Source organism: Musa acuminata, chromosome BXJ1-7 (assembly GCF_036884655.1).
Source record: "Musa acuminata AAA Group cultivar baxijiao chromosome BXJ1-7, Cavendish_Baxijiao_AAA, whole genome shotgun sequence".
Lineage (NCBI taxonomy): Eukaryota > Viridiplantae > Streptophyta > Magnoliopsida > Zingiberales > Musaceae > Musa > Musa acuminata.
Genome location: NC_088333.1, coordinates 29,971,243 through 29,984,349, shown reverse-complemented (window position 1 = coordinate 29,984,349; position 13,107 = coordinate 29,971,243). Strand labels below are relative to the sequence as shown.

Here is a 13,107-nt window from a genome sequence, read left to right as displayed (position 1 = left end):
GAAAAAAAAAATCAGCATTTATCTAGAATTTAAAAATACATCTCAAAAGAGGGTTCAATTTTCATTCAAAAGTAGATGACAAACTCCTAACTTAGCATTAAGAGTAAACAGAACCGAATAAGATGGTACATCAATCAATCCTTAGGAGGTAACCCATAGTGCTGATACATGACATCTATTTTTTGATTCATTTGTCGTAGTTCCTTCAAATTTTCAATTTGTTGGATTTGAATTTGTTCTTGCTGCGATTTGAGTTGGTCTTGTTGGAATTTGATCTGAGATAGTTCTGCCATAATGAGTTCTTCAGAGAATGAAATAGGAGCTGAAGGTGCTACGCCAAAGGGTCTAGAAGGAGGAGATTCATTTCCCCTAAGAATTGGTGTTTCTGGGTGTTCTACTAGTGGGGGAATAGGATTAGTCCTTCTAGGTTGCCTTACCCATATACCATTGTTAAATGTGCACCTAAGTCTTTTCAGTAGATTTCTATTGATGATGTTATATCTATCACTTTGAATTGTTTCTTCATCGGGTGGGATATAAATGTCATGAGCAAGAAGAAATTTAGTGATTAACCCCCCATATGACAACATAGTATCTTTAGTTATAATATCCTACATGTGTTGCCGGATTGGGTATCCAAAACAGTTATGTTGACCAGTCATAATCCAATACATGGTGCTTATCTCTATTTGACTCATTTCATCAAGATGAAATTGCTTAGGGAATAGTATACTTGTTATGATATGATAAAGAATTTTAGAGTTAAAGGGTAGTAAGTGTTCACAACTCTTGGGTATTATTCCAAGGTCCGAATTTACAAAAATAGTTTCGACAGCTTCAGAGTAAGTTGCTCCGATTATATTAACATCTCATTTACCTCTAAAATAGCAGCCCCTATCTTTTTCAGTGATTCCAATTAGTTCACAAATAGTACTATCAAAAATCCTAATTTGTGTTCCTATAAGGTAAGTACTTAGGTTATCGTCATCTACCAATAAGTTTGCATAAAAGAGCCTAACTAACCTAGGATAAATTGGTTCATCTATTTGTAGGAGAGGTAGGGCCTCTTGATGAGCAAACCACCTAATGGGTTCTAAGTTTCTTAGTTCATCGAGATCAACGTGTTTACCCTTATGGATACATCTTGTTTCAAATTTTGGAAACCTAAGAGCCACTTCTTTGGATCTAAAAAGATCGTGGTCATATGAATCTCCTTCAATCCTTTTCCCTTTTGATCTCTTATGAGCCATTATCTAGATAAGATGATAGATCAAAAAATATGAAATTGTCAAGAGTAGGTAAAATTATGAGAAGAGGAAGGAAAGATTTTACCTTATGGAGTGTTTCTTGGAGGATGGAGAGCTTGGACCAATAAGAATCCCTCTCCAAGACTTCTAGAGGTTAGAATGAGAGTTAGAAAGATTTTGGGAGAGTTTGAGTGAGGCCTTCACAGGTTGGGGGCGGTGTCACCGCCGGCCCAAACCCTTCGGTTTTTAAAGGGTGTCTCGAGCGGTGCCACCGCCTGGTGCCCGAGCGCTCAGGCGGTGCTACCACCGGTTCTGGCGGTGCCATCGTTGGCATTCCGCGGAAGAAGGAAAAAAAATCCTTTCTTCCCCCTTTTGTTTTTCAAAGGTGACTCAAGATAGGTTAAGATAATGAGTTGTACTTTAATATGTCATTTTGAATCAAAGGAGAATGATGAAGTCAAATCCATAGAAGAACAGAAAAGGATGAGACATTTTTCAGAAAATACATTCAAACAAGCTTATTTTCAGGGACAATTTAACATGCCTAGTTGTAACACCCCTCATTTCCGAATGTTCGTATAAATTTTTGGTGATAATGTAAGCATCTATTTTAATTAACAAAAGAAATAGAGTATGAATTAGAGGTAACTTATTTTTAAGATTTGGGAGATCTGTTCAAAAAAAAAAAGAAGAGAAAAAGAAAGAATCTGAGGACCTATATGTAAACCCTAAGGACCTAATCGTGAATATGATAAAAACAAGGACTAAACTGCAAAATGCACCAAATGACAAATTCCACCGCTTAAGCTTCTCTGCCTTCGTTGTTAAGGAAGCAGAGGAGGCAGCTCGTGGGTGATCAGGGAAAGAAAGAAGAAGAAGAAGAAGAAGAAGAAGAAGAAGAAGAAGAGAGAAAATTGGGGCTTTTGGGGTTCTTGCTTTAATCTTTTCATTGGGGATCAAAATTTTCAAAGGCAAGTGTTCTAACCCCATCCTACATAAGTATTTGACTCTGTTTTTATGTTGATTCAAAATAAATTGGAAGATTTTTATTTAGAAACTGATATGTTCCTCTTTGGACATAGAACTATGGATTCTGAAAGTTTTCGGTAAACTGACCCCTAAGCACTGTGTCGGCCCTAAGTTTTAGTACAGAATAAGAATTCAGGCAGGAACTATTTTTGTTTGAAATTAGACTCGTATGTCTTTCTTTTGACACCGATTTTGTAGATTTTGGACACCGAATACTTACCCAAAAAATTGTTTCAAAAGAGCCTATAGACGCTGTAAAACAGAGTTCAAGATTTCTGACCTTTCGAAACTAAAACGCCTATAACTCCCTGTTGAAAATTCTGATTTGTACCAAACTGATTTTATCTGAAACTAGACTTGAAATTCTCTCTTTTGACGTATAGTTTGAAAATTTTGGAGTTCAATTGCTCACTCTATCGTCTGTTGAATCCGATCCTATAAAGTCTGCAAACCAGTGAATGTGATTTTGACCTTATGTTACCAAATCAGAGGTAACTATGTGTTGGGAGCCCTGTTTCATATGAAATCTGTTCCATCCGAATATAGACTGATATATGGTTCAACCATAGCCTTCTTAAGGGTATTGGAGCATAATTGTAATTCTGAAAATATTTGTTTGATGTGCCACTGGAATTCTGTCCGAAATCGAGCTTTGGTCGATTTCGCGTATTCTGTTCCATTTCCTTTGGATACTTGAATTCGCCTAATCTTCTTATTGGAATTGAGCTGATTATGATTGCTTGGAATCCTTGTACACTCTTGCTTTCATTTCTTTCCTAAAATCAATACTTTTGTGAGAGATTTGTTCCTTGCATCACATTGCTTTTGAAAAAGGCACATGTACGTTTGGTTGTTCCGCGTGTGCTTCCGTTATATGCTACTTATTGTTGAAACTGCCTTCTTGTACTCTGGTGTGTGGGATTGTCTGGACCTTTGCCAGAAATGGTAAAGGGTATGCGCTGATTTGCCCGCTTTGTGGGGTCCCGCTTTGTGGGATATTCTGATATGCGCTATTTGCCCGCTTTGTGGGGTCCCGCTTTGTGGGATATTGCTTAGAGCCTGCGATGCTCTGCCGGCCCCTTTGACTTCACCTAGACGTGGGTGGATGGAGCTCCCAGACGTGGGAGACTTTTGTCAGGTGGTCATTCAGAAATGGATGAATCACATTCTGACTGAGATCCCACTACACCCTCTATATGTTTGATATGATATCCAGAGTTTTTGTGAGTTATTTCTGTTCGTACTCTGGATAGTTATGATATGATTGCAACGTCAAGGACGACGTTTGAGCTTTGGTATGACATATGAGTTTGATATGCTATGAAATGCTTCATTCACTGTTGATTTTGCTTCGTAATGTTCCATATGTCGTTGATGTGATTTGGAACATTTTATATGCCATTGATAAGCTCCGATATGTTTCCTTTGTTTCTGATATGCTCCAATTACTCTATGCCCCATCTGTCAGGAACCAAATATGTATGATTAAAAAGGACAATTATGATTCTGCTCCTAATGATAATATGTATACGAAATCGTATATTCTGCTTTGTGTTTGAAACTGCATCTCTTTGGAAATTGTACTATTTTGATATGGATATGTTAGTCACTTGCTGAGCTCTTTATGCTCACCCCATTTGTTGATAAATTTTTCAGGATAGCGTATCGCTTGCTTAAATGTTAAGAATGGGCTGAGGCAGTGGAAAATTTAGAAGACGTTGGGCAGAACTTTTGTTAGCATATATGTAGTTGTGTATAAGCTACCTTGCATCTAATGAAATGTGACTATGAATCTAAACCGGTGGATTTTGTGTAAGTTAAAGGATCCCTCATGTATAGGGTTTTGGAATGTTAAATTAAATTCGTGTAATGATATGAACTTATGGTAAATCGATGATTGTGGTGACTGCATAGATTTCCCCACTTGTGGATTTATATTGTGGTATTTATTTTGATGTGTTGAGTTCAGATTGTATAAATTATCGAGTGATGTGTGCTATGTTTATGAATTGCACAGGGTTATGAATTGGTAAATTATAGAAGTGAAATTCTTGATCTGAATGTTTTCTTAGTGACCTCAAATGTGTGTTTGGATCCTGGGTTAGTTGTGATGAAAAATTTTAAATATCATGGATATTTTTAGGGGCGTGACAGAGGTGGTATCAGAGCATGATTTGAGAATCACTAAGAATATTATGTTTTTTGAGGTTTATTGACTATCATTTAGAGATTGATTAAAGAAAATGTTCTTTTGATGTTTTAGGAAGCAAGGATGACGAGATCATCTGGTTCTCCTGTTGCATCTACTACTGATCAATTGAGTGGTATTATGCGGACTTTGGAGACTATGGCACAAGTGATGCAACAACAACAACAACCTGTCCAACAAGGAAGTAATGATGGAATAGAGACATCAAACCGGACGGGGTTGGGAATTGGACAGTTTAAGAAGCTTAGTCCTCCCAGTTTCAGTGGTGAATCTGATCCAATGGTGGCGGAACGATGGATGATGCAGATAGAGAAAATATTTGATGCCTTAAGTTACTCTGATGAACGAAAGGTTTTTCTTGCCACCTTTATGCTGGAAGGAGAAGCTGAACACTGGTGGAGAATGATTAAGAGGATGTCTGAAATTAAACATGAGCCAATGACATGGAAGTTATTCCAAGAAAAGTTTTACGACAAATATTTTCCAGATTGCATGAGAGAGCAAAAAGAATTGGAGTTCTTGAATCTTATCCAGGGAAGTATGACGGTTACAAAGTATGAATCTAAATTTACTGAGCTCTCCAGGTTTGCCACACATATGACTGATGATGAATCTAGAAAGGCAAGAAGGTTTGAAAGGGGATTACGGCCGGCAATAAGAAGCCGAATGTCAGCTTTAAAATTACAAACATATGCTGATACGGTAGAAAGAGCCTTGAAAATTGAAAGAGACATGGAGGAAATTCAAGAAATCATTGGCAAGAACCAAAGGGACAAATTTACTAGCAAAAGCAGGAGAGTAAATGAATACGAAGATAGTAACAAGAGGTTTAAGACATCTGGATTTGAGAAAAGGAAACCATGGGGGAGGACTCAGTTATGTGAAAAATGCGGGTTAAATCATGAGACAAGTCGGTGTTTTCGGGTGACTGGAGCATGTTTTAATTGTGGAAAGCTAGGTCATCAAATAAAAGATTGCCCACTGAACAGGAAAAGAGAGCCACTGTCTCCTAGACCCTCAGCCCATGCTAGAGTATACGCTATCACTGAACAAGATTCTAGAGCTTCTAAATCAGTGGTGGAAGGTATTCTTCATGTTTCTAAAAGAAATGCAAAAGTTTTGTTTGATCCCGGCTCCAACTTATCGTTTGTTTCAAAATACTTTGCTTGTCACTTGGATATTCCACCTAAACCCCTGGATTATATGTTATATGTAACAACTGCTGTTGGAGATTCATTGGCAACAAACTTGGTCTACCCATCTTGTTTGATCTCTATTGGAGACCACGAATTCCTTGCTGATTTGATTCTTCTAGAGATCCAGGGCTTTGATATTATACTCGGCATGGATTGGTTATCTTCTCATCACGCTAGTATTGATTGTTACAAAAAAATAATTACCTTCTGCATACCAGATCAGCCTATATTTTTCTTTGAGGGCATTAAGCATGATTTGCCTCCTTGCTTAATATCCGCACTTCAAGCTTATCATCTTATGCAGAAAGGTTGTTTTTGTTATATGGTGTGTGTAAAGGAGCATTCAAATCAGGAAACCCACCTAGATGAAATTTCAGTGGTCAAAGAATTCCCTGATGTATTTCCAGATGACTTGCCTGGTTTACCTCTAGATAGAGAGGGTGAATTTGCTATTGATCTAGCCCCCAGTACAACCCCAATATCTAAGCCTCCCTACAGAATGGCACCACTTGAGCTAGAAGAATTAAAGAAGCAAATACAAGAATTATTAGATAAGGGTTTCATACGACCCAGTGTATCCCCATGGGGTGCTCCGGTACTTTTAGTGAAGAAGAAGGATGGAACATTGAGGCTTTGTATTGATTATAGACAGTTGAATCAGGTGACCATCAAAAACAAATATCCTATACCTAGAATTGATGATTTGTTTGATCAACTGCAGGGTGCACAAGTATTCTCTAAGATTGACCTGAGGTCAGGTTACTATCAGTTAAAGATCAAGGAGGAGGATATTTCAAAAACAGCTTTTAGAACTCGTTATGGTCATTATGAATTCTTAGTGATGCCTTTTGGTTTGACTAATGCCCCTGCAGCTTTTATGGAACTAATGAACAGGATATTTCAACCGCTCTTGGATATCTGTGTAATTGTATTTATTGATGACATATTGGTGTATTCAAAGAATAATCAGGAGCATGAGGAACACTTGAGAGATGTGCTGTCCATACTAAGAGAAAAGAAGTTGTATGCGAAGTTCAGCAAATGTGAATTTTGGTTGAATGAAGTTGCTTTCTTAGGCCATGTGATTTCAGGGAAGGGCATATCTGTTGATCCAAGGAAAATAGAAGCTGTAGTTGAATGGGAAGTACCAACAAATGTAACAGAAGTTAGAAGTTTCTTGGGCATGGCAGGTTATTACAGGAGATTTGTGGAGGGATTTTCTCGAATTGCTCAACCTCTCACCAAACTCACTAAGAAGAATATGAAATTTGTATGGGGCGATGATTGTGAGCAAAGCTTTCAAGAGTTAAAAAGAAGATTAACTAGTGCCCCTATTCTCACTATTCCAAGTGGTAGTGAGGGATTTGTAGTTTATACTGATGCTTCAAGAAAGGGCCTAGGATGTGTTTTGATGCAGGAAGGGAGAGTAGTTGCTTATGCTTCTAGGCAACTTAAAGGTTATGAATTGAATTATCCAACTCATGATTTGGAATTAGCAGCAATCATTTTTGCTCTAAAGATTTGGAGACATTATTTGTATGGTCGACAGTTTGAAATCTTCACTGATCACAAGAGTTTAAAATATATTTTCACTCAGAAAGAGTTAAACATGAGGCAGCGAAGATGGATAGAACTTCTGAAGGATTATGATTGTACCATCCGTTATCACCCAGGCAAGGCCAATGTTGTAGCTGATGCACTTAGTAGGAAATCTACAAGTTTTATGGCTAGTCTGGTCGTGAAGCAATGGAAGCTAATAGAAGAAAATTTTGATTTGAAAGCTTTGAGGAAAGAGCAAGACTCGATGATTTTGATGGCCTCCATTCAAGTGCAGTCTGATCTTATGCAACAAATTAAGGAGGGACAATTACGAGATCCACACTTAATCTACTTGAGGAGTGAAGTAGAAAAAGAATTGAAGCCACAATTTCAAGTTTCAAAGGATGGCCTATTGAGATTTGGGGAGAGAGTATGTGTACCAAATGAACTAGATATCAAGAATCAAATCCTAAATGAAAGTCATACTTCAAAGTACGCCCTACACCCTGGGAGCACTAAGATGTATAGAGATCTTCAAAGTTATTATTGGTGGGAAGGCATGAAGAAGGAAATTGCAATGTATGTTTCAAAATGTTTAACATGTCAGCAAATCAAAGTAGAACACCAAAGACCTGGAGGGTTGCTGCAACCTTTAGTTATACCTGAATGGAAATGGGAATGTATTACTATGGATTTTGTTTCAGGACTACCCAGAACCTCGAGGAAGCATGATGCTATTTGGGTTATCATTGATAGGTTAACAAAATCTGCACATTTCCTACCGATTAATATGACTTATCCGCTTGATAGACTTGCAGATTTATATGTCAGTGAAATAGTAAGACTTCATGGTGTTCCAAAGGAGATCATCTCTGATAGAGACTCTAGATTTCTCTCTAGATTCTGGAGAAGATTGCATGAGTCGATGGGCACTAAAGTTAAGTTTAGTACTGCATATCATCCTCAGACTGATGGTCAGTCAGAAAGAACAATTCAAACACTTGAGGATTTGCTTAGAGCCTATGTTATGGATTGGAAAGGTGAATGGGATAAGGATATTTCACTTGTTGAGTTCACGTATAACAATAGTTATCATTCAAGTATTCAGATGGCTCCTTATGAAGCTTTATATGGGCGAAAGTGCATAACACCTATATGTTGGGAAGAAGTTGGGGACAGAAAGTTGTTAGCACCGGACCTAGTACAAGAAACTACCGAGAAAATTCAAGTTATAAGGAAAAGGTTAAAAGCTGCTCAAGGTCGTCAAAAGAGTTATGCCGATAATAGGAGACGAGATATTGAGTTTGAAATCGGAGATTTTGTATTCTTAAAAGTCTCCCCTTCCAAAGGCATTATAAGGTTTGGGAAGAAAGGAAAGTTAAGCCCAAGATTTATTGGACCTTTTGAGGTTCTTGAGAGGGTTGGTTCTGTCGCTTACAAGATTGCCTTACCACCAGCATTGAGCCATGTCCATGATATATTTCATGTCTCGATGATTAGAAAGTATATGTATGACCCTTCTCACATCATTAAGTATGAGCTGGTGGAGTTCGATAAAGATTTATCCTATGTGGAAGAGCCTATTCAGATTATTGATAAGGAAGAAAAAGTCCTAAGGAATCGGGTCATCCCACTGGTTCAAGTAAATTGGAGACATCATTCTGGAGAAGAGACAACTTGGGAGCTAGAAGAGGAAATGAAAAAGGTGTATCCTCGTATTTTCATCGAATAGAGGTACGATAAATTTAGAGGACTAAATTTTTCTTTTAAGGGGGGGAGAGTGTAACACCCCTCATTTCCGAATGTTCGTATAAATTTTTGGTGATAATGTAAGCATCTATTTTAATTAACAAAAGAAATAGAGTATGAATTAGAGGTAACTTATTTTTAAGATTTGGGAGATCTGTTCAAAAAAAAAAAGAAGAGAAAAAGAAAGAATCTGAGGACCTATATGTAAACCCTAAGGACCTAATCGTGAATATGATAAAAACAAGGACTAAACTGCAAAATGCACCAAATGACAAATTCCACCGCTTAAGCTTCTCTGCCTTCGTTGTTAAGGAAGCAGAGGAGGCAGCTCGTGGGTGATCAGGGAAAGAAAGAAGAAGAAGAAGAAGAAGAAGAAGAAGAAGAAGAAGAGAGAAAATTGGGGCTTTTGGGGTTCTTGCTTTAATCTTTTCATTGGGGATCAAAATTTTCAAAGGCAAGTGTTCTAACCCCATCCTACATAAGTATTTGACTCTGTTTTTATGTTGATTCAAAATAAATTGGAAGATTTTTATTTAGAAACTGATATGTTCCTCTTTGGACATAGAACTATGGATTCTGAAAGTTTTCGGTAAACTGACCCCTAAGCACTGTGTCGGCCCTAAGTTTTAGTACAGAATAAGAATTCAGGCAGGAACTATTTTTGTTTGAAATTAGACTCGTATGTCTTTCTTTTGACACCGATTTTGTAGATTTTGGACACCGAATACTTACCCAAAAAATTGTTTCAAAAGAGCCTATAGACGCTGTAAAACAGAGTTCAAGATTTCTGACCTTTCGAAACTAAAACGCCTATAACTCCCTGTTGAAAATTCTGATTTGTACCAAACTGATTTTATCTGAAACTAGACTTGAAATTCTCTCTTTTGACGTATAGTTTGAAAATTTTGGAGTTCAATTGCTCACTCTATCGTCTGTTGAATCCGATCCTATAAAGTCTGCAAACCAGTGAATGTGATTTTGACCTTATGTTACCAAATCAGAGGTAACTATGTGTTGGGAGCCCTGTTTCATATGAAATCTGTTCCATCCGAATATAGACTGATATATGGTTCAACCATAGCCTTCTTAAGGGTATTGGAGCATAATTGTAATTCTGAAAATATTTGTTTGATGTGCCACTGGAATTCTGTCCGAAATCGAGCTTTGGTCGATTTCGCGTATTCTGTTCCATTTCCTTTGGATACTTGAATTCGCCTAATCTTCTTATTGGAATTGAGCTGATTATGATTGCTTGGAATCCTTGTACACTCTTGCTTTCATTTCTTTCCTAAAATCAATACTTTTGTGAGAGATTTGTTCCTTGCATCACATTGCTTTTGAAAAAGGCACATGTACGTTTGGTTGTTCCGCGTGTGCTTCCGTTATATGCTACTTATTGTTGAAACTGCCTTCTTGTACTCTGGTGTGTGGGATTGTCTGGACCTTTGCCAGAAATGGTAAAGGGTATGCGCTGATTTGCCCGCTTTGTGGGGTCCCGCTTTGTGGGATATTCTGATATGCGCTATTTGCCCGCTTTGTGGGGTCCCGCTTTGTGGGATATTGCTTAGAGCCTGCGATGCTCTGCCGGCCCCTTTGACTTCACCTAGACGTGGGTGGATGGAGCTCCCAGACGTGGGAGACTTTTGTCAGGTGGTCATTCAGAAATGGATGAATCACATTCTGACTGAGATCCCACTACACCCTCTATATGTTTGATATGATATCCAGAGTTTTTGTGAGTTATTTCTGTTCGTACTCTGGATAGTTATGATATGATTGCAACGTCAAGGACGACGTTTGAGCTTTGGTATGACATATGAGTTTGATATGCTATGAAATGCTTCATTCACTGTTGATTTTGCTTCGTAATGTTCCATATGTCGTTGATGTGATTTGGAACATTTTATATGCCATTGATAAGCTCCGATATGTTTCCTTTGTTTCTGATATGCTCCAATTACTCTATGCCCCATCTGTCAGGAACCAAATATGTATGATTAAAAAGGACAATTATGATTCTGCTCCTAATGATAATATGTATACGAAATCGTATATTCTGCTTTGTGTTTGAAACTGCATCTCTTTGGAAATTGTACTATTTTGATATGGATATGTTAGTCACTTGCTGAGCTCTTTATGCTCACCCCATTTGTTGATAAATTTTTCAGGATAGCGTATCGCTTGCTTAAATGTTAAGAATGGGCTGAGGCAGTGGAAAATTTAGAAGACGTTGGGCAGAACTTTTGTTAGCATATATGTAGTTGTGTATAAGCTACCTTGCATCTAATGAAATGTGACTATGAATCTAAACCGGTGGATTTTGTGTAAGTTAAAGGATCCCTCATGTATAGGGTTTTGGAATGTTAAATTAAATTCGTGTAATGATATGAACTTATGGTAAATCGATGATTGTGGTGACTGCATAGATTTCCCCACTTGTGGATTTATATTGTGGTATTTATTTTGATGTGTTGAGTTCAGATTGTATAAATTATCGAGTGATGTGTGCTATGTTTATGAATTGCACAGGGTTATGAATTGGTAAATTATAGAAGTGAAATTCTTGATCTGAATGTTTTCTTAGTGACCTCAAATGTGTGTTTGGATCCTGGGTTAGTTGTGATGAAAAATTTTAAATATCATGGATATTTTTAGGGGCGTGACACTAGTTCCCTTCTAATGAATTCAAATTGGTCTTTATTTAAGGCTTTTGTAAAAATATCTGCCAATTGATGCTTTGTGTCAATAAATTCTAAAACAACATTATTGTTAAGGACATGTTCGCGTATGAAATGATGCCTAATATCGATATGCTTATTTCTAAAGTGCTGAATTTGATTTTTGGTAAGACATATGACACTAGTATTATCACATTTTATGGGAACGTTTTTGAAGTGAATTCCATAGTCTTCTAATATATTTTTCATCCAAACAACTTGTGCACAACATACACTTGCATCAATGTATTCGTCTTCCACCGTAGATAGTGCAACTGAATTTTGTTTCTTGGAAGTCCAAGAAACAAGTGCATGTCCTAAAAATTGTCATGTTCCGGATATACTTTTTCTATCTATCCTGCATCCGCCAAAATCAGCATCTGCATAAGCTATTAAATCAAAAATTTCAGATTTTGGATACCACAATCCTAAATTTGGAGTTCCTTTAAGATACCTAAATATTCTTTTAACACTCTTAAGATGAGATAATTTAGGATTAGATTGAAACCTAGCATAAAGTCCTATACTAAACATAATATCCAGTTTAGTCGCAGTGAGGTAGAGTCGACTACCTATCATTCCCCTATATGTTTTTTGATCGAAATTTTCACTATTTTCATCCATATCTAACTTAGTCGAAGTACTCATAGGGGTGTTTATTGCTTTTGAATTATCCATGTTAAATCATTTTAACAATTCTAATGCATATTTAGATTGGTTAAGAAATATACCATCAATAAGTTGTTTGATTTGTAATCCTAAAAAGAAAGTTAATTCACCCATTAAACTCATTTCAAATTCATGACTAATACATTTGGCAAATGATTCACATAGTGATTCATCCAAAGAGCCAAAAATAATATCGTCAACATAAATTTGCACAATAAGAAAATTAATTTCAAAATGTTTGATAAACAATGTAGTATCAACCTTGCCTTTGGTAAAATTATTTATAATAAGAAAGGATCTAAGCCTTTCATACCAAGCTCTAGGAGTTTATTTTAAACCATAGAGAGACTTAGTCAATTTGAATACATGATTAGGTAGAAGAGAATTTTCAAATCCGGAAGGTTGTTCAACATATACTTCTTCCGAAATAAAACCATTCAAGAAGGCACTTTTGACGTCCATTTGAAATAGTTTAAAGTTATTACTACTAGCATAGGCAAGGAGCATCCTTATGGCTTCTAATTGAGCCACAGGAGCGAAGGTTTCTTCATAATCGATACCTTCTTCTTGGTTAAAACCTTTGGCCACTAATCTAGCCTTGTTTCTAACCACAATACCATTTTCGTCTTGCTTGTTTCTAAAGACCCATTTAGTGCCAATAACTAAATGGTCACTAGGTCTAGGAACAAGCTTCCATACCTTATTCCTCTCAAATTGATTCAATTCCTCTTGCATTGCAATAACCCAAAAAT

At 37.0% G+C, this 13,107-nt stretch overlaps 1 protein-coding gene across 1 annotated transcript; it reads left to right on the top strand.

Annotated features, from left to right (window-relative positions):
• The first annotated feature begins 1,825 nt into the window (after positions 1-1,825).
• On the top strand, positions 1,826-11,416 carry LOC135679019 (uncharacterized). The gene is made up of 3 exons (XM_065192364.1): positions 1,826-2,218; positions 3,933-5,569; positions 11,138-11,416. Exons 2-3 carry the CDS (start codon positions 4,549-4,551, stop codon positions 11,140-11,142), a joined length of 1,026 nt encoding a protein of 341 aa, XP_065048436.1. The 5' UTR covers positions 1,826-2,218; positions 3,933-4,548; the 3' UTR covers positions 11,143-11,416.
• The last annotated feature ends 1,691 nt before the right edge of the window (positions 11,417-13,107 follow it).